General features: G+C 44.1%; 1 protein-coding gene across 1 annotated transcript; it reads left to right on the forward strand.

The window, feature by feature from the left end:
• Positions 1–355: 355 nt before the first annotated feature.
• Positions 356–21,481, forward strand: DCAF15 (DDB1 and CUL4 associated factor 15). Its single transcript, XM_082205431.1, has 13 exons — positions 356–530; positions 4,412–4,509; positions 4,628–4,763; positions 7,682–7,788; positions 8,397–8,533; positions 9,008–9,178; positions 11,459–12,034; positions 14,975–15,066; positions 16,520–16,648; positions 18,893–18,978; positions 19,735–19,839; positions 20,345–20,460; positions 20,849–21,481. Exons 1-13 carry the CDS (start codon positions 411–413, stop codon positions 20,902–20,904), a joined length of 1,929 nt encoding a protein of 642 aa, XP_082061557.1. The 5' UTR covers positions 356–410; the 3' UTR covers positions 20,905–21,481.
• The last annotated feature ends 579 nt before the right edge of the window (positions 21,482–22,060 follow it).

Raw genomic sequence — 22,060 nt, forward strand, 5'->3', positions numbered from 1 at the left:
ACGCACGTTTTTATTTTGCCCTATCGGCTTCCTCTACGTTGGGGGCGGGACTGAGAACCCCGTTAAGGCGGGGCATCAAGGCACGCGTCGTTTCTCATCGGCGGCAACTGAAAGCTATTTCCCAGACTGAAAAGCGGCCCCACCAATCGCAAGCTCAGCACGCGCGGCTGCAGGATTTGGAGGCAGGCAGCGGAGATGATCGGCGGCGGCGGCTGCCAATGGAGAGCGAGAAAGGAGCGCATAAGAATGCCAGAGCGCCGCGGCGAGCAAGCGACTCCTCGCGCGCGAGGCTGGCCAATGAGGAGAAGGCGATGGGCGGGGCTCCGAACGGGACGCTCGTTGGGAGGGGGAGGGGGAGGCTGCTTCTGTTGCTGCTGCTGCTCTGGCGGCGGCGGCGGCGGCGGAGGAAAATGGCGCCGAGCTCGAAATCGGAGCGGGGCGGCGGCGCGTCCGGAGGCAAGCGGGGCTCGGCGGAGTCCGGGCGCGGCGGGAGGCGGGAGCATGTGGTGAGGCAGCTCGAGCGCGTCAAGGTGAGGAAAGCGGCGGGGCGGCCGAGGCCTGGCCCTGAGCGCCGGAGGTGGAAGGCGGAGGACGGGCGGCGTGTGGGAAGCGGTGGGGTCGAGATGGGGAAAAGACCCCGCGGCGACGGAAAGGAAATCTTAAGGGCTGCTGCGGGGCGAGGGGCGGAAAGAAAGGCGGGCGGGCGGGTGCGTGTGGCGGTGTTGGTGCCGCGGCCGAGACCTTCCGCGCTGAAGGCAGGAAATGTCTATACTGCATGTTCATTTATTTATGTAATAAAATGTACACACTGCTTGCTTGGTTGATTGCTTCCCCCCACCCACAAAAAAGCACCTCAGAGCAGTTTGCAGGAAGATAAAACATGAATGTCGGGGGGACGACGACCACCTCACAAGCCTACTTTAAAGCATGCAAAAGTTAAAATGCTAAAGCAGATTAAAATTACCTCAGCTTTCACCTGGTAGGCTTGTCTAAACAGCAATGTTTTGAGTGGCATGACTACTGCTACTACTACTACTGTTACCATTACCATTATAATGTATCTATTTATATATACAACCCACCTTTTTCCCTGACAGGGACTCGGCTGAGAACATAGGGAATAATAATTAAAAAGCAATTAAACATCAGTAGAATAAAAACTACAAATATATATGTGTGTGTGTACACACACACACGTTTAGTCTAAACATACAGATGAAAACAACAATCACAGCAACAACCCCCTTATTAAAAATGGACAGTTCTCCAAAAGCTTTTTGGAATAATTTTCCTTTTCACCTGCCAGCAGAAGGACAATACGGAGGGAGCCAATTTTAAAATAAAATGAAATAGGTATTTTATGGTTTTCAAGAGTAACATCATAAACATAACATAAAAACAAAAAGAACACATAGAGTACATACTAGGAGGGAGCCAGTCTTCACTTCTCCAGGGAGGGAGTTCTAAAGTTATCTGGGAGGAGCCACCACCAAGAAGGCCTTTGTTCAATGTAAATTGGGGAAGGTGTGCATTTTTGAGGGTATGAATTGGATTTGGGGATACAAATTAGATTTTTTAAAAAAATGTAAGATAAATGTATGGAGATGGGATGGGAATAAGGTAGGTTATAACCATGTGAAAACACCTTGCACATAGTTGTGCATTGGGTATTGAAATCCTTGAAAGCTAACCAAGTTTTAGCCTTGAAAGCTAACCAAGTTTTAGCCTTTTCTGTTTCAACAAACCAATACACCCCCCCCCCGCTGGAATTGCTAATACTGTAGGTATAGGTGTGTGTATCATGAGGAGAAACAGGTGTACTGGGAGAGTGAATGGCAGACTGTGATGGAAGTGCTGGAGAAGATTGTGTGACACTAGGGAGGCTGGTGAGGAGTGACTAGGATGAGGGAATGAGCTGCTGCCTGTGGTTGGGGGTGTGCAAGGAGTCTGTGAAAGATGGTGGTGGAACGTTGCTTTGAGGGGTGGGAAACACATGCAGCTAATAATAATAATACAAAAACCAAAACCTCAGAGTCTGCTGTAGCTGGACTTCCCACTGCCCTTCACTCCGCAGGCCCATCTGCTATCAACTGTTCCAGTGGAAGCAAGTCCAGTAAAGAGGAGGATGCATGCAAGGAGCACCTCACAGCTGGCCATCCCTACCCCTCAGGGCCTTTTTACCAGTAACTGCCCTGTGGGAAGGATCCTGATTACTTTTATGCATTGTTTGTTATGTTGTGGTCCTTATTCATTCATTTATAAAAATGCAGTTTAATATTACGTTTAAGCCATCTTGTCAAATTTGTATGTAAGGTGGAATATAAATAATTGAAATAAATAAATAGTTTTGTGTGTGTGATGAAAGCATTAAGAATTCTTCCACCAAAAGATTATTTATCTATGAAAGTGGATAGTTTGGTGGAGGTGAATGGTGTATGGAGGTATTTCTGGCTGTGTTGGCCTGCTTTACCATCAAGCTAATCATGTGACCTTTGGCTGGTCGTTCTTCTGTCTGTCTGATTTACCTCATTGGGTTGTGTGCAATATTCGAAACTCCCATTGTTCTAGGCGCATTTTGCGACAAGGAATTTCATTAGCATGAGCAGCTTCTGAGCTCTGGGCACAGTACTGCACCTAAGATTTCAGATTAAAACTGCAGAGTGGAAGGAAAGGAGGACCGTTTTTGCCTCCCCACTTCCAGCTACTCTCTGAAGAGACCCTCTTGAGAATATTAGGGGGGTGGGCGGAGGAAGGATTAGACCATGTGGAAAATGAATATAATATTTTAGCTGCAGTTCATTGATTTTCAGCTTTGTATTCTTGTTATAAAAAAAGCGCACCTAGGCATTTCGTTGTTGCTCCCATAACCTTGGTTTAAGGTGCCCTTTAGTTCCTAGCTTTCATATCTCAGTTTCTAACACTGGTTGTGTGGTTCTGGGTAAGACAAAGATGTTGTAATCTACAGGCGCATGTGTAGGGAAAGAGCAAGCATATTGAGAGAATGTGAAGTAGTATTGTGATGGAAGGAACATAAAATTGGGGAGGATGTAAAATTAATATCATAGAGGGGTTTATATTTTTTGTGAGTTGCAGAGACCAGTGGCATTCAGATTCATAGTTAGTGGACAGCCGAGGACAGATCATCTGTTCCCAGCCATTTTTCCTCTTCTGCAGATATAATTTATTATTAATCTTTTATGTTGTGGCTTGTTGGATGAAGTACTTCAAAGCTTTATTGTCCTTTGCTTTGCCAGTCTTTTGGGAAGCCTTCTAATAAAGAACATAATTTCTTTGCTAGATTGAACCAAAAGCCTTCTAATCCAGCAGTCAGATGCTCCTGGAAAACTTGCAGGCAGGGCATATAGAGGATGGGTAACAACAGGAGGTTTTCCTCAGCACCTGTTAATCAGATGTATATTACATCTGTACACAGAGGTTCCTTTTTATTGTCGCTAAATGCATTTGGTCAGACCTATTCTCTGTGAGCATGTAAAATTGCTTATGAAAGCAATCTATTGCTATTGCTGCTGTCTTCTGTAAAGCCATATTGTGCTGTGTGAAGCCACGCTACTTTTTTCAATTTAGTTCCCCACCCCCTTTTCTAAAGTAAGCAAACCATTTTCAAAGCATGGGTTATGATTAAAAAGGTGGCTTCCTTCAACCACAATTTTTGGATCATATACAGTCATACCTCAGAAGTCGAACGGAATCCATTCCGGAAGTCCATTTGACTTCCAAAACGTTCGGAAGCCGCACCGGACGTTCAGGTTCCAAAGAACGTTTGCAAACTGGAACACTCATTTCCGGGTTTGTGGTGTTTGGGAGCCAAAACGTTCGACTCACAAGGCGTTCGGCAACCAAGGCCCAAGGTACGACTGTATAATGTAACCCAGAGTTCTTTGAAATGAAACAAAGTGTTAGCTGCGTCCTCCTTATGTCTTCTAAAGAGAAGGAAGAGAAGAGTGTGTGAGTCTCATTCCAGCTTATGCATTTAACACTAAACCATAGTTTAATGTTGAGTGCAAGCCAGCTATTGGGTCGTTGGCACCTGCTATCACTCCTTGTTCACACCAGAGCAAAGAGTATAAGTGAGAAGTTGGCCACTTTAAGTTCATTCCTATTCATTTGTGCCATCTTGATTCTTGAGTGGGGCAGTGATATTCATGTGCAACTAGAGGTATGGCTCATCTGTGATGTAAGGTTTGCAGTTGATTTCTGTCAAGAATCAGTGACTTGTCAGGACCACAAAGATGGCACCAGATGCTTCTGCCGCTGATTAAGCCCCATTAACACCCATGTAACTCTAATGTGGCCCACCCCCCCTTTTGACCATTTGTGGTACTTTGTACATTAGATATGGCCTTGAGATCTTTAAGAGAACCTTCTTTACTGTCTTTGATACCCCTTGCAGATCAGTGGACAGCTCTCACCTCGCCTCTTCCGTAAGCTACCACCAAGAGTTTGTGTATCTCTGAAGAGCATTGTTGATGAACATTTCTTGTGTGCAGGGTAAGACTATGTCCCTCATTCTGTGATGAACTGTCATTGTGCTGGCTATTCCTTAGCTGCATGGGTGGTCATTCTACACATGGACCTGATAGTCTTAATTTGGCATTTTTCTTTGCAGGCACATTTTCCTTGGCTTCTCTAAGTGTGGGAGATACGTCTTGTCCTACACCAGCAGCAGTGGTGATGATGATTTCTCCTTCTATATCTACCATCTCTATTGGTGGGAGTTCAATGTCCACAGCAAACTAAAAATGGTATGGTTCAAGCTGCATATGATGGGTATGGAATTGAGATCTCCCCCTTGTTGTGAGTTAGGGGAATTATACTGGGGAATTAGCACGACTTGCCTTGTTATTGGTGGAACACTGTGGAAGGCACTTGGAAAACTTCAGGTAGTGGGAAATCAGGATTCAGGGAGAGTATTTTGCCTTGGCAGCAGGAAGTCGTATGATCTTTGGGCCATACTTGAAGTTGGATCCCATCAAATAGCTGGGTCAGGCGCGCCAATTATAGGGGGCGAGGTGTCTTCGGCTCCCTCAATATTTGTTTGAAGGGGGCCCAGTCCCTCCATGCTGCAAGGGCTGGTGCAGCCTTGCAGAAGGCTGCACGGTGTCGTGAGATGTGTGTGATGTCGCATGACACACACCTCCAATGTTCGGGGCAACTTGGTGCCTCCGAGCTGGGTGTTCACTGATTTGCAAAGCGTGTGAACTTTAGTTCTCATGTGTGATTGTGTCCTGTCTGACAGTTTGCTAGGAAGGATTAACACATCTGTTGAAGCCAGTGTAGAATAATACATTTGCCCTTGCAGTACTTGCTTATCACAGGTATACAGATTGCTTCTTGATACCCAAGCACCTAAAAGCTGAAATTTATCAATCTGGCTAACAGACTTTGCAGATAATTTATAGGTACAGAAACAAGTGTTAGTAATCTGTTTTTGGCAAGGGATGTAGTTTCTTTTTTGTGGGGTAGTGGATGCCATTTTTTATGCTGATCATAAAACCTCTGTGCACTCCTGGGGCACATGTATTCTCTTATCAACCTAGACCAATTATAGTTGTGAAGATATACTTAAGAGCATAATAGCCCATCCAGTTCAGTGTTCTGTTCTCACAGTGGCCAACCAGGTTTTGTGAGAAGCCCAGAAGCACTAATGAGTTGGGCTGACTTCATTGGCCATGCTGAGGCTGTCTCAGATGGGCTAGCTTAGACTTTATGGTTACCAGGACAATCATGGGGTTGCATCATTTGCCCAGCACACCATTAGCCCAGCCCATGAGGCCAGATATACCCTTGACCTGGTCTTTGCCACAGAACAGATTGGTAATACTCCATTGTGAGTTGGTTGTCATGGATGGGTTGTACCCTGGTTGCTTTTGGGTTGAATGCACCTACTTCACTCTATTAGTGGTGAGGGCATTGAGATAGTCTGTCTGTGGAGACTTATGGAATCTGATGGATTCCTGAATGCTCTGAGGAATTTTCTGTCTGATGCTCCTCTTGCTTCAGGAGGGCTGGCAGTAGAGCATAGCTGCTGTAACTCTTTGAATCTGACAGAAAACAAGGGAGAGTGCATGTGGCAGCAAAGGCAGATAAAACTGATTACTTTGGCACCATTGCTTCTGCACGACTAGCAGAGCTTCCAGTGGTGAATAGATTTTTTGTTACCTGGCTGGTAGAGCATCTCTCTGACACCCTTGGAAGCCTGCTTTGACCATTTTAGGGATAAAACGTATTTGGACTTTGCCCCCTGCTTTCCTCCACTCCACGTACCCCTAAATCTGTTCCAGGGGTTCCCTCAACCCTCCGGAGCAGATTTGGAGATGGCATGGGGGGAGGAGAGGGGCTCAAAGGCCCAGTGCACCAGCAGAAATCTTTGTACTGCCTCCTGCTAATGCAAGGGGTTAGTTGAATCTTGCCCTAGAAATTGCATGAAAGCATGAATGTGTCTAGAAGACCCTGGTGTTGCAGTAATGTTAATTTAAGTTTATTTGGGACCATTGCCCTTATTTTCCTCATGATTCAGGCTACTTCTGATTTTTGCTGTACATCTTTGCTCACAACACCAGTAACCTTTGAACTCATGCCCCATTCTGACACTACCTTTACTCCCCTCTCCGCACTTTTTGTATTAAATTGTATAGATGTTTGCTTGCTTTTGTTTATTCTGATTTTGTAATCAATAAATTTGATTATGAATCAAAACATCTCCATTGGCAAAAAGTTGAGTTGAGGTGCAAAGAGAAAGGCAGTTTGGTTTCCTGGTTGGCTTTCTAAAAGGACTAAACAAAAGAAAGAATAATACATTTCCCAAAGAATTCCCTTCACCCAAAGCTTTGTGGGGAGGTGGGGTGAAGTGGAGGCTAAAGTCTTCTGGGGGGAAATTCCTTTCTCAGTGGAGCGATGGAAGGAAAGGATGAAGGGAGCTTATCAGCTTCAAAGGGCAGGTCTCCTTTTACAGATAAGGGTGGGAAGCCAGTTATGGCTTGGGTGCCAGAGAGATGAGCTGAATAACTTTTGAGTAGATCTCACTGCCACCTTATTCACTTAGGTGACCAATGGTAAGGAGGCTGGTGACCTCCTGCAGTGATGCTAGTACTAGGGTACCACAAAGGTACTAGAGGGATCAAGCAGGCAGTGAAGAGTAGGAAGGGGGTGGGAAACAAAGCAAGTTTTCACAAAGCAAGCCAGAGTCTGATCACCTGTGGGACAACTCATAGTTTTTAGTTTGCTTAAAACCAACCAACAAACCCCATGGCATAACATGATGTGTGGTTGGCCACTGAGAATAGATGGGCCTCCTGTTCTGCAGAGCTCTTATGTTCTTATGAAATGCACCAAATTTGGCAATGCTGGTGTTCTGCATCAATCGATGTTAAGTCTGGATTAATTATGTTTATATATGAGTATAAAATAGCGATCTTCACATATCTAGAAAACCCTTTTGAACTAAGGTTTAATCACAGAAGGTGCTTACTGTTTCCTCCATGAATTAATACTGCACAGCTCCAAACCATTAATTGGTTGGGTACTAATGGGACTAATTTGTTGGATACAGGTTTTAAGTGTATCCTCCTTTTTTCCGTGGGGGTCATCTATTTCTAAGTCTCTTTTCTGAGGCCCAGGTGGGATTTCTGAAGTTTTACCAAGTGTCCTGCTGCTCCTTCAGGTACGTCAGGTTCGATTGTTCCAAGATGAAGAAATCTACAGTGACCTCTACTTGACTGTATGTGAATGGCCCAGTGACTCCTCCAAGGTCATCGTTTTTGGTTTCAAGTATGTTTCTTTCAATGAAACTTGCTTTTGAGATTGAGTGCGATATCTGCCAGTTGAACTTCCCACATTTCCATGAGAATCAGGAACTCATTATACTTGCTTGAGGCATTATGGATTACTGCTTATTGTATTCTGCCTTTTAAGGGATGCTAAAAATCAGGAAAGGTATTGGTGTCTTTACAAATTATTTAACTGACATGGCCCCTTACTTTGATTCATTGAATCAAGCAAAAGGGTTGTGTCAGTTCCAGAGTTTGTCAATACATTATTACGTTTTCTGAACCAAGGGTCTCTTACTTCCATGTTGTTCTAAGTAGAGCTTTGAGCTCCAGATAAAACAGATGCCAGCAAGAATTCAGTTTAAGAGGCTGTTCCTTTGCTGTTGAATGAGTTAGTCTGACTATGGAAAAGGATCATAGCTTAGTGGTGGAGCACACACTTTTCATGTAAAAAGTTGCTGGTGCAATCCCTAGAGCAGGGAAAGTCTCCTGGTTGTGATGGTGGGGCACTGCTGTCATTCAGTGTGGTCACTTCAGAGCTTGAACAAAGGATGGATGGATGGATACATGAATTTCCTCCTCTGAAAATTGCCCCTTCTCTCCTGGTAGTACCCGTTCAGCCAATGGCCTGCTCATGAACATGATGATGAGTGATGAAAACCATCGGGATATCTACATTAGTACAGTTGCTATGCCTCCTCTTGTGCACTGTCCCAGCTGCAGGGACATGGCCATTGCACATCCAGGTGAGTGGCCTATTGCTGGCAAAGTGCCCTAAATTAATAGGGGACTGATTGAAATGTTTAGTAGGATAGCTAAAGCAGTAATAATTGCACCAGTAATCCAGTGTGGGGAAATGACAGGATTCACATCATTAGAAAGAATACTTCTGCTCAGTGTAATTTCCCTAAAATATTTTCATATTGCATGCATTTCCAGTTATTAAAATGTGGCAGTCACCAAAAGTTCCTTTTTATGAAACCAATAATCACTGTGAAACATTGAAAAATTATGGCCATCAAACTTTTGTTTATAGCCATAAAGAACTTGTTTAGTTTTAGAGCCATCCCAATTCCAAGGCTCAGGTTATAGTTTCATATTCTTTCTGAAGAGGTGCCAATTGTTCTTCTCTAGAAATTCAGAAAACAACTATTTACTTTTCCGCATGTTCAGAGCTTGCCATTAGTTGGTGCTGATGATCCTTTGTACATGCTCCCTAGGTGATCCAAACGCCAAATGTTTGCAGCATGGGTTCATGCTGCACACCAAGTACCAGGTGGTGTACCCTTTCCCCACATTCCAGCCAGCATTCCAGCTTAAGAAGGACCAAGTGGTGCTGCTTAATACCAGCTATTCTCTGGTAGCTTGTGCTGTTTCTGTGCACACATCAGGTAAGAGAGTATGGGGAAGTTTGTGTGTCACTTCTCAGCCTCTGGATGAGAGTCTGTGCAAGGTGAGCTTTGAGATGTACAGCCTCAAGTGTCGCATGCCTCTGTTGCTTTTTAGAACGGGGACTGCCCAGTTAAAACATTCATATGTTGAAGCTTCCTTTCATTTGGAACACTGAGAACATACCCCATTGCAATAAATTAAAGTGCTTCCACTTTTTATGTATCAAAAAGAATTCTTCAGTCCTAAAAATCTAATTCAAACTGAGGTGAACTAACTTACTGCATTTTTATATTTTCCTTCAACCCCAAGGATTTTTAGTATGGCAAACAAAATAATAAAAAGGCATTGATGTTTAAAAATACAAAATGACAGAACATTGTTTTTACCCTCTTGGCTCTAAGTTTATACAGTTTTCAGACAAACATCTGAAAAGCATGAGCAAATGAAAAAAGGCCTATCTGGCATTGGATAAATAACAAAGTCAGTGCTAGGTGAGTCTTTCTTGGGATGGTGAAAGAGACACTGCTATTGCAAAGAAAGCCCTTTCACTGATCTGTGTTTTGCCTTGTGCTACTTCTGAGAAAGTATAGGAAAGGGTGGACTGGAAAGGTTAATGAAGGTGAGAGGAATAGGCTCTTGGAATATTTTATTTATTTCATAAAGTTTATACACTGCTTGATTATATCTTTAAAAAACCCTCGAAGCAGTTTACAGAAAGGTAACACAATAAAATCAAGAAAAAATTACAACCATACTTTAACATAACCTGAACTTTCTAAACATCTGGGTAGCCTTGTCTGAACAAGAATGTTTTTAGCAGGCGCTGAAAAGACTACAGTAAAAGGCGCCTGCTTCATATCAATAGGCAAGGCGTTCCAAAGTGTAGGTGGTGCCATACTAAATGATCAAGTTCTTACAGATGTGGAAGAGGTATTATGTGGCACCTGTAGTAGTGCCAATTTCGCCAATTGAAGTGGGCACATGGAGCAAGGTGATCATGTAGGCAAACTAGTCCCAAGTTGTTAAAGGCTTTCTATACTAATAGCAACACCTTGAACTTGGCCTGGTAGTGAGTAGGCAACCAGTGCAGACCTCTGAGCACAGGTGTTTTATGCTGACATGACCTTGTGTTGCAGCATTCTGCACTAACTGCAGCTTCTGGATCAAGCATCAGAGAAGCTTCACTTAGAGCGCATTACATTAATCCAGTCTTGAACTAACAAATGCATGAACTACTGTGGCAACGCTTTCCTGGTCCAGAAACGACCATAGCTGTTGAACTAGCTGCAGTTGGGAAAAGGCACTTCTAGCCTCATAGGCTACCTGAGCCTCCAGCTACAGAGATAGATCCAGAATCGCTCCCAGACTGCGAGACTGCGCAACCCCACCCAGGGCAGGCAACTGACCAAATTCTTGGATATTGGAGCTACTTGCCCACAGTGCAAATGAAAGGTTCTATCAACATTTGTCCATCTTGGAGTGGGAAGTATTTGTCACGCTAAACTAAATTTTAGAAAGACTGTGCTGCTGCAATAAGGAACTGCCCAATTGACACTTGCATCTTTGGTCCATCTTTCCCAGTACTAATCTGTCCTGCAAATCCTTATATGGAGGTGCCAGGGATTAAAACTCCAATGCTTACTATTATTCTTATTATATATTTATTTATTTCCCACCTCCTTTTTCCCTGACGGAACTCAAGGCAGCTTACAGATTAAAAACAAGAATCACTAAAAACAAAAAGTGATATTTTAAAAAATGATTGATATAATTAAAACTATATACGTATATAGTTTATGTATACATGTTTATGCAATATGTATATGCCTCATTTCTGAACTAAACCAGTCATTGTCATAGATGTGAATTCTGCCTGAAAAAGAGGTAGGCTTGTGGACAGGATGACATCCAGCCAGTCTGTGGGAAGCAAGGAGAGCTTTGATATAAACAGCATGCAGAAAAACATAAGAAGAGTCTGCTGGGTCGGGCCAATGGCCCATCTAATCCGTCACTGTTCTCAGAGTGGCCATCCAGATGCCCATTGGAAGCCTGATTGCAGAACCTGAGTGCAACAACACTTTCCCGTGCCCCTGAAACATTTTATCACTGCATCTTACCCCTTCCAAAGGGAACAGAATCTAAGATTTTAATCAGTTCTTGATATCTGACTATCTTGAAGTCATACTACTTTTGTTGGTGATTGAAAACAATGGTGCATTGGGTGCAGAAATTGCAATATATTCAGCATTTTCTAACCTTCCTTCGCTACCTTCTTTCAGATGACAGCAACTTTTGCCAAATCCTTTATGATAGGAGTCGTCAGCCCTGGTCTCCTGTTGAAGTCAGCCACACAGCTCTCATCTCACAGTGCCCTGCGGGCTTGGAAGAAGGGCTAGAAAGAGATAACTGTTACTGTCAGGGTGGAGCTGCACTGCAGCAGCCCCTTGCCGTGCCTCCGCAGGACACAGGAAACCATGTCTCCCCTGCTGTAGCTATGGCAAAGGAGTTTGTTGCGGACATCTTCCGGAGGGCCAAGGAAGCTAAAGGCACTGCCCCGATGGAAGAGGAGGCAGGCAGTGGGCTTCAGTGCCTTCTTGACTCTGATGGGGCCCTTGGCCAGGGCAGTTCAGCCTCTTGGGATCTAGGGAAGAGATTGGGGTCTTGCTTGCATGGCAGTGGCACTTGTAGCTCCACATCTCCTGGAACAGACAGCATCTCTGATGTGGATGGATCTCCCAAAGATTCACCCACTGCCAGTGCTGAACTGGAAAACCAGCCAACAGAGCCAGGCTACGTGAACTATACTAAACTGCGTTATGTTATGGAGCCCAGTGATTCTTCTGAGACAGAAGTTGGTAAGTCTCCCTTTAAAACTAAGCACAGTGTTTGGGGAAGGAGCAGGTTACAGGGTTTTGAATCTCTGGCATCTGGATCTGCAGGCACGAGCAAAGAGGCTCAGTAACAAAGCCTGCAGCTGTGCCAGTTCTTGATAGGCATCCTCTTCCCTAGAAGGCACAGTGTGTCAGGCCCATGCTTTTGTTTGACTTCCTGTATGTACAAGGAAAAGCTGTTTTCTTCAGCCTGGGGAATGTTTCCCATGCTGTCCCCGTTGTATAGCTACAAGCAGCAGTTTTCTTGTGTTGGCCCTTATCTCGTGGGCTCCTTCTGAACACTCAGCCAACAGTTTTGGGGCAGGCCTGGCAGTAGGACTGCATGAGAGTTTTTTGCTCTTCTCTTCTGGAAATATTGTCTACAACATAGGGACTTAAAAGTTTCCATGTCTCCTATTAATGTGAAGCAGTGAGGTGGAACTATGCTGAGGCATGGAGCCTAGTTGTCCTAGGCTGAATGGGCCTTGTAATGCCAATTCTGCTAGTACTGTAGCTGATAGACCTAATTGTGACTCGTTCATAAACATAGCAAGTGGCTGTTGAAGCTCTTGAGAAGTAAGTCCATGTATAAGAGGCTAATTTTTATTTTCACTTTAAGGGCAATGGATTTGACAAAAATTTGATAATTAATATGTGACTTCAATAAGAGAATACTGAGTGTGCACGTAGGGTTTTTTCCTTGGGATAGTTTCCTAATCCTGTCTCAGTGTTAAGCAATATGTTTACAGATGTGTAAAGGAAGGAATGTGTGTACTTCACAGGAAAAGGAAAATCAAACTGTGCCAAGGAAAGCTGAATTATGTGATCTGTGTATGCTAGGCAGAGGTGCTGTGTATACATCTTGCAAAATTTATTGGTCATAGGGAGGTCCAAAGAGCTGAGCACAGCACTGACCACTGACATCCTACTCAGCTTCTCCCCACTCCAGTGGTGGATAGAGGGTGTTCATCTGAATTTATTCACTGAGAGTCTGAAGGTCTGCATAAAGTATGAATGGGGGACAGACCTGTCTTCTGCATGCATGTATTTTGAAACATGCTTAGTCAGAAAACTAGGTGCCCTACCATCCATTGAGTCATTTTGAATGATGGTTCCATTATTGCTTCATTTTATGCCCTTGGACTGATTTAGGGTTGCAGGTCTCAACAACTCATCTTTCTGGCAAAACTAGGATGCTGCATTTCACCATGATTGCTTGGTTTTCATGTGTGCATTGTTTGGGTCCCTAGACTGGGAAACCTATTTCAGCCCAAGGATTGTGTTCCTTTCTGGGGAATCTTCCAAGACACGTATGCCAGAGGTTGGTGGGGCCAGAGGCAAATATAGGCAGAATGATTCATTTTACCTCCTTACAGTAGGCTGGTTTCTGTACACATTCATCTCACGCTCTCTCTGCCTCTGCTATCCAGATAGGCATTTGCAGAGTCACATTCTAGCCATGCAGAAACACGTCTGGTGCAAAGCAGGGGCAGTGAGGGGTATGGCCTGCGGAGGGGGATATACCCTGGGGAAAGTTCTGAGGGCCAGATAGAGAGGCCTGGATAGCAGCATTTTGTCCTTGGGCCTGAGGTTCCCCACCCTTCTCTGAACCAAACAGAATGGGGGATGTTGGGAACATGATGCAAGGAAAACCTTGCGGCAAGTAGACTGTTTTGTGGCAGGGTTTGGCAAATGAAACATGATTATCTATGTTGGGGCTCTTGGCTTTGTGCTTGAGTTGGCTGTGGTGACAGATCATGGAAAATGTAGACCTTATGTCTGAAATTGTAGACTTGGCAAATGTTCAAAACATCTGACATGCAGGGGTGTGCATGTGTGCCCTGCTGCAGTGTCCCCATGTGCGTCATTCTGCATGCTCAGTCCTCAACTTGTCCCATGTTGAGGTGGGGGGAGTCTTCAGGGGGGCTGTACTCATTTTACTTGAACTCGAGTGAATTCCCTTGCACAGTTGGGAACCTGCTTTATCAGGGTGACCAGTCATGTGGAGGGCTCTTCTCCCACTCAGATGAAGTAACATAGAAGCCCCCTGCAGACCACCCCTTGCAGCATGAGGAGGTTTGCAAACTAAAGGAGGATTTGCTACATGTACAAGGAAATTGGACGTGGGAGTTGTGTACATGCCCTTGCCATTGCCCACATTTAAAAGCATTTGGGTGTTAAGACACTAAGTATGCCTTATCTTTTCCTCTTGGATGGTTGTGCCTCTGTGAATCATCCACTTTCCACGAATCTGTACAATCTGTAGAATTGTAGAGTTGGAAGGGGCCACACGGGTTATATAGTCCAATTGCCTACAATGCAGGAATCTTTTGCTCAAACCCATGACCCTTGAGATTAAGAATATCATGCTCTACTGACTGTTGAAGCAGATTCAGTTTTAGACTACAAAAAGTCTGGGGTTTGGGGAAGACACTGTGCCTTGCTGCTGTAATTGGACCAATATGAGGAAACCTGGGTTTCAATTCCCTTTCAGGTCACAAATCTGGCTTGGAGGTTTTGCACATTGTTGTCTCTCAGTCTTGCCCACCGCACAGCACATGAAATAATTTCTTATCTTTTGATTTTTGCATACTTCCACCTGTATAGTTATAGTGATAGGGCAGTCTCCAAATTGAGAATATAAATTTATTTATACTTATAAAATTTATTTATACTTGTAAAATGTGAAGAAGGCTAATATAATGGGGAGAGCCTTAGCCTTGCATTGTTGGGAAGATGAAAATTTCCTTTTGAAGCATCCTGTTCCAGGAGCAAAGATTCTTTTGACCCCTGATGCACGCTCTCTCTCTCTTTCTTTCTCACTCACTAAATTTGAGCTTCTTGGACAGGTGCTTCATCCTGACATCTATTTCTTTTGACTGTGTGAGATTACCCTCTCCTTCGTCTCATTGTGTTTACTTTCAGAATATGAGGATGATAAGATCTCCTTGCCATTTGTTGTGACAGACCTACAAGGAAGAAATTTGAAGCTGCTGAAGGAGAAGGCTGTCTGTCAGGTGAGGGTAGTTTCTGGTCCCAGCATCATTAGAGAAACTGGATTTGCAGCTAGCCTAGACTTGTGATTGGTTCACTTAAACTGAACCATCTTGATTTATTTCTATTAACAAGGCGACCTAAAGTCACTGAGAGCAATTAATTTAAACTCAAGCAGGTTTCCCATTACCACTTACTTCCTAAACAGAAGTGTATACTGATTACTTCGTATAACCAGAAAAAGTGTAGTTTTGTAACTAAAGAGAGGGTTGTATTCAGTGCTAGTCCTATTAAGAAGAGATTTGTTGAAGTTCATTGATCTAAGCTAGTCATGTCCACTTATTTCAGTGGGTCTGTTCCAGATAGGACTAGCATTGGATACAACCCAGAGCCTTCAGTGCAAATCTGTTCATCTCCCAAAATGTTTAAACCGAGAGAAGAAACTCATTCAGAAAGGTATGTGGTGTAGTCCTCTGGGGACTGCATCCCAAAAACCTGAGCACATGGAGGAATGAGCAAATAATTGAATGGCAATCATGTATGTACCAGCTCTTTGCATATGGAAAAACTAGAAAGTTGTGGAGAAAGATCTGAATCCTTCCTAATGTGTTAATTGTCCCCAGGCTGGGAATTTTGACATTGAGGAACTTTCAAACATGTGACTTCCCCCACCTACATTCTGCAATGGTACAGTCCCTAGAGGGCTGAACCTTCTCTTTTCTAATCATGTAGAATATCATACTGATGGGCCAGACAGTGTAGGAAGGCCATCACACCAGCAATACGCCACCCTAAGGGGTGCTTCCACATGGATTTGCTACACACGGCTGGCTTTTGCAATATATTACAGCTGTGCCTTAGAGCCTCATCAGGGAGCAGGGAGGTTAGCAGCAGCCACATGCTCATAATATATGATGCTGGCTTAAAGGATTATTAGAGGAGCAGAATCAGCTTTCCCCCTCAACAGAAGAGTGATCTATTTGGTTACAAAATGTCCTCTCTCTAACTGGCAGTATTTCTAGTCCTAATCTGCCTTCGTCCTATGACAGTTACTGAGCTTTCTGCTGCTGAGATGTTGTTCTGACTGTTAGTGTTGGTGCACTTGGCCTACAGAACTCACTAGCAGAAAGTTGGCAGCCTTCATCCTGGCTCACTTGAACCAACTGCTCATCCATCATCTGCAACATGAAGGTCACTTATGAAAATTGCATCTCTCAACTACCCTCCAGCGCTAAAAGGGCAGCAGGTTCCACCTCAAATGAGTCTCTGGAAGATGCTCTTGGCCATTTTGACTTTCCCTGCCAAGCTTTGTTAGGATTCAAGTTATTTTAGATTCACAGTTGGGTTTTGCACATTGTAATTTTTTATGCTGTGAATGTTTGAGAATTAAGAATTGTCTCAAGGTAGCTCTGGTGCAGGGCTGGCAATGCAAATGATTCCCCTTTCTTAAATCCACATCTTTCTTTGCCTTTCCAGGGCCAATACTTAACAGTGGAGCAACTGACTTTAGATTTTGAGTATGTCATTAACGAGGTGATCCGGAACGATGCCTCATGGTCAAAGCAGTTTTGCTCCTTCAGTGACTATGACATCGTCATTTTGGAGGTAGGACCATGTTGGGTGTATTATCGCAGTAACGGTGCCCCATTTGGGTGCAGTTTGGGCCATTGAGGAATTATGCTGCTCCTTGGTAATTTGCATCCTTGCAGCCATTGATCTTCAGACTTTATTTCCAAGGAAGGGCTTTATTTATTGCCTCTTTTATTAATTTTTGATAGCTACATCAAATCCTTTTAAAGCTAAAATGAGAGAGATGTCAACATGAATAAAATAGCCAGTGCATGTCTAGTTGACATTTATTGCTACATTGCAAGAGCCCTTGGCAATTGACCTACCTGTTTGTAATACCCTCTAGCAAACCCCACTCCCATCTTGGGTAAAAATGAGCAAGGGTCCTTTCTTTAATTTTTTGGTTAGTTGTGACTGAAGGGGAGGCTGAAACACAGTTGCGTCATTGTTTGAAAACCAGAACTCTCAATATGTTGGCCAATAGTGCCAAGCCATACTTAAAATGCTGTGGCCTAAGTAACTTAGGCTGGTACATGTGAATTCAGTGCCAGCACATGTCATCACCTGTTTATGGCACCTCTGGATTTTCCAACTCAATAGGGCCTTTGAGTGTCCCATCCTGTTTTCAGGCATGATATCTAATTTGTACAGGAGCCTTGACTAATAAGGGGTAGCGGGAGACCTTCTTTTCTACCTCACCAAAGGTGGCTGATATGGATCCTTCCTTTTTTAAAGACAGGGATGGCCAATTGTATACCTAGTGTCTGATTATAAGGTGCAAAGCTTGCTACTGCTAGCCTTCTGCCGTGCTTGAGGGCAGATACCAAAAGATTCCAACTGAGAAATGACTCTGCCCCTGTGGAGATGGTAATCTGGAAACAGTGGCTCATGTTCTCCTGTCCTGACCCCTATATAAAGATCTGAGGAATGAGATCATTACCCCACTCTTTCTTACCATCTCAGGCCACCCATCTGAGGCCACATTGTTCTTTCTTTTATCAGATCAAAATTGTCAGACAACAGCAAGGGTTGCTAGGTTTATCGAAGGTGCAATGAAATTAAGGGCCACTATCTGAACTATCTGGGATGCGGGTGACGCTGTGGGTTAAACCACAGAGCCTAGGACTTGCCGATCAGAAGGTCGGCAGTTTGAATCACCGCGACGGGGTGAGCTCCCATTGCTCGGTCCCTGTTCCTGCCAACCTAGCAGTTCAAAAGCACGTCAAAGTGCAAGTAGATAAATAGGTACCGCTCCAGTGGGAAGGTAAACAGTGTTTCCGTGCGCTGCTCTGGTTCGCCAGAAGTGGCTTAGTCATGCTGGCGACATGAGCCGGAAGCTGTACACTGGCTCCCTCAGCCAGTAAAGCGAGATGAGCGCCGCAACCCCAGAGTCAGCCACGACTGGACCTAATGGTCAGGGGTCCCGTTACCTTTACCTGTCTTGAACGATAATCTTGGCCATTTGATTGCCCTTTTTACCCATTGCTGTCTTTTTTATTTGTATATATTGCTTGTTTTATGTTGCTATGGCTGTTGGCTAATGCGAATAAAGTTTATCTTACCTATCTATCGTGCTACTGCTATTTACCTCTCATTTCTTGTGAGACATATCCACCAGATTGGAAGTGGTACTCTGCAACACAATCCTAAGACTGGCCCAGGCAATGATTGAAAGGGGTGGGAGAAATCCTTCTCCCACGGTATCTCACAGTTTCTTGAGCCTGTGTAGCTTGGGTTATGCCCAGCCAAGGAATTGTGTGTGTGTGTGTTGTGTTCACCAGGGAATGTGAATTCAGACCTTAATTGCTTTTCCAGGAAGAGTGTAGCCCTTGTCCCCACTTAATTCTCTCAAGAAATTAAGGGCAGAATTTACCTGCTGAGTCCCATCAGCAGAAGTTGCTTCTTGCACAGTGGGGCTTCCCTCCCCCTCATTTGCCCCCTGCAATTGGCTCTGGGTGGGTCAGGAACTCCTGGAACAGCACACAGGGGGAGGAGAAGTGGAATTGTTCCATCTGGCAAGCTAAAATGCTTGCATTGATGGAACCATTGCCTTAGTGTGATGTTGAAGCTCACCTGGTTGCTGATTTAAAGCAATAGTTAGATAGCAGAACTCTATAAAAACATAAGGCGCTGGAACAAATGACTGTCCCAAATGACTGTCCCAAAAAGTTGTCTGTTCTGAAAGATGTTGGGCCAGCAATTCTGACCTGCTGGTCATGCTGTGAGTACAGTGCAGTTCAGGTAGTTTGCTTTTACCAGCTGTCAACTTTGCCTTCCTAGGTGTGTCCAGAAACCAACCAAGTTATTATCAATATTGGACTCCTGCTCCTAGCCTTTCCTTCTCCTGATGAAGAGGGGCAGCTCAGGTGAGTCTCTGTCACGCCCACCTTGGGCCTCTGAATATCTTCTCTCTTTGAAGTTCTGTTGTATTAGGATTTTGACACAGAAGGACTTTGGTAGGGGGAGAAATCTTTTGGAGTGATTTACTAGAGTAGAAGGAAGCAGAATAAGCACTAATATATAGGGCTTAAAAGTCATACACTTTGCCAGTTTTGCTAGCTCACTTTTGCATTTTGGTCTCGATTTGGATGGAGCTAAATGAATTTTTTGCAGAACCTCATTTTGTGTTTGGGGGGGGGGGAGAAATCAGATTTTAATGAAATTTTACCTCCTCAGCAACTTTTTATTTCTGATGTGACAAATGTTGTCTCATGATTTGTCAAAATATTGCCCAATACTGCAAATAGTAACATTAATGACATTTGTCAAATAGTCAAAACCACCCAGGTAGCAAATGTTTTCCAGTATTTACTCTCAGGTAATGAAATCAGATGCAAAATACCAATCTCAGTACTTGGGCAAATACTTGGGTAATAACTAGTATGTGAAAATAGCATCTGTGGAGGATATATATTGAGAGCAAATTACTTTCAGCTGTGGTTCTGAGTATCAAGTTCTCTTCCTGGAGCCAACACCTGGGCATAGGCTGGTGGAGGTTCATCAGTTGCTGAGATTAATCTTGGAGTAATTTACAAGGTATGTCGTTGTGAGGTTGGGAAGAGGCTGTTGCTTTTTGGTGTTCACAGCTGCTTGTCTAAATTGCCCTTTTCTGCTTTTCACAGGCCAAAGACGTATCACACTAGTCTCAAAGTTGCATGGGATCTGAACACTGGCATCTTTGTCACAGTCAGTGTGGGAGACCTCACAGAAGTCAAAGGGCAGACCAGGTAAGACATTGTGTGATGTGTCATAAGGGAAATCCATCTCGGACAGCTAATTGACTTGTTACCAGAGGTGCCCAGTGACTGGGTATATATTCAGTATTATGAACATCGTACCAAAATATCTTTTGAACACTCTCGTACTCTTCATGTAAAACTGCATCCATTTATGGGCCTGTATTGAGTACAGTTCCACCCCCTGTATTTTTGTTGTCATCCGCTTAGTTATTTTTTATGAAATAGCAGTCTCTATTTTTATAAATAAATAAAATAATTAAGGAGCTTGCTAAAGCCAACTGACACCTGTACCCATACTGCTTCACCTAAAACCGTTTCCACAGCTGAAGGGTGTTTATAGTCGCGAATGAGTAGACATTTCACGAAGCCTCAGTCTGTTGTGGATTAATGATACCAAGATGGGGAAAGAAACTGTGATTTCCTCCTTAGTACTTTGTTGGAGACCTGTTTGCAGACTGTGGATACTGATAGAACCCCATCTTTCCTCCCTTAGTGGCAGTGTGTGGAGCTCCTACCGGAAAAGCTGTGTGGACATGGTAATGAAATGGCTGGTGCCAGAGAGCAGTGGTCGTTATGTCAACAGGATGACTAACGAGGCCCTTCATAAAGGTAACTCAGCACTTTCCAGGAGGCTCCTTGGTGCCTTCCTCAAGGCATAGTGGTCATCGTTGACTGGTTATTGTTGAGGCAAGAAGCCTACTTCAAACCAGGGAGCCATCTGATGGTTTCTGTGCCCGTCAGGAGGACAACAGCACATTATCTTAGCATTTTTCTGGTGTTAGATGATGGAGGAACGCATGTATTTTTTCTAGGACAAAGAAGGACTCATTCTCGCCCTTGCTGTTGCTCAGGGCTAACTTCTAAGTTTCAGCTTCTTCCTGTGCCTCCTTCCTAAATTGTAATGTGGTGGATTCTTGGAACACTCGTGCCCTTTTGTGGATTGCCTGGCCCAGATCAGTGTGTAGCTAATTTAATGTCTTCCTCCTTCCCCCTGCAGGCTGCTCCTTGAAATTCCTTGCCGACAACGAGCGTTACACGTGGATTGTCTTATGAGGCCAGGTTCAGAAGCAAAGCTTACATCAGTAGTTCATTTCCTGCCATAACTGTGTGTCACATTCAACTACCTCCCTTGTTAAAAGTTTTTAATTTCCCTATCCCTTTTGACTAGACAGTTGCCCCGATGACCTTGAGTGCATCTTAATTGATTTGTGGGTAGAACCACACCCTCTGCTTCATTGTCTCTACATGTTGGGGGGGAAATACAAGGCTGGTCCAGACGCTCTGAAAAGCCTGCCTCTCCATGTAAGTTAGTCGTACTAGTTGGGCTACACAGGCCCCAACAGAAAGCAGCTGCTCCTGTGCAGTTATGTCCATTTGTACTTGGTGAAACTGCAAGGAGACTCTTAAGAGGTGAGTCTTCTACAGGGTTTGTCCTTGGGCCCAGAAAATGAAATTATTCCGGGGCAATGATTGTTAAGGAGACCAAAACCAACTTCCCTGTTTTGAGTTTCAGTGTTTCAGGACCCCCCACCCCCCCCCCAGTGGATGGGGCCGCAAATGTGTTTTTCATTCTTTTAATTTGTCTCAAGCAGGCTTTCTCTTCCCTGCAATAAACATTTAAATTTGAGAATGGCTGTTATTGTTTCATTTAATCTTTGAGAGGAAAAAAACTCCCGTCACATCCAAGGCTATATTACATTGCAGCCAGAGGCAGGTTTAGGGTACTTCAGCTGGTTCATCTGTATTGGGTGCCACAGCAACGATGTAGAACAGAATATGAGAGGTGGGGCGCAGAATTTTAGTGTTGCACAGGGTGCCGCTGAAATTTGAGAGCCCAAAGTCCACCACCACTACTGCAGGAGCAAGGTGTATGTATATTCCCAAAGCCACCGTCTGCAAACTTAGGAGATGCTTGTGCAAGCTCAAGATGCCTTTTTGCCTCTTTCAACGCAAGGCGATAGTGAAAATAAAGAGTGGTCCAGCTTTGCATTGTAGCAGCTTAAATGTTTTGTTTACACTCTGCCTTTCTTCCATATAATTCAAAGCAATGTACACAGACTTCCTAGCTGGACTATCAATGCCCAGACTTGCTAAGGTTCAGCAAGGTTGTATTGTATCATGCACCTTCTGACCATATTCTGTCTGCCATTAACTTCTACTTTCTCATACTATGGCACAAAATTTTTTGCTGCTTTCAAGAGGGAGGGGA

This window comes from Podarcis vaucheri (assembly GCF_965113315.1).
Source record: "Podarcis vaucheri genome assembly, chromosome: 17".
NCBI classification, from domain to species: Eukaryota; Metazoa; Chordata; class Lepidosauria; order Squamata; family Lacertidae; genus Podarcis; species Podarcis vaucheri.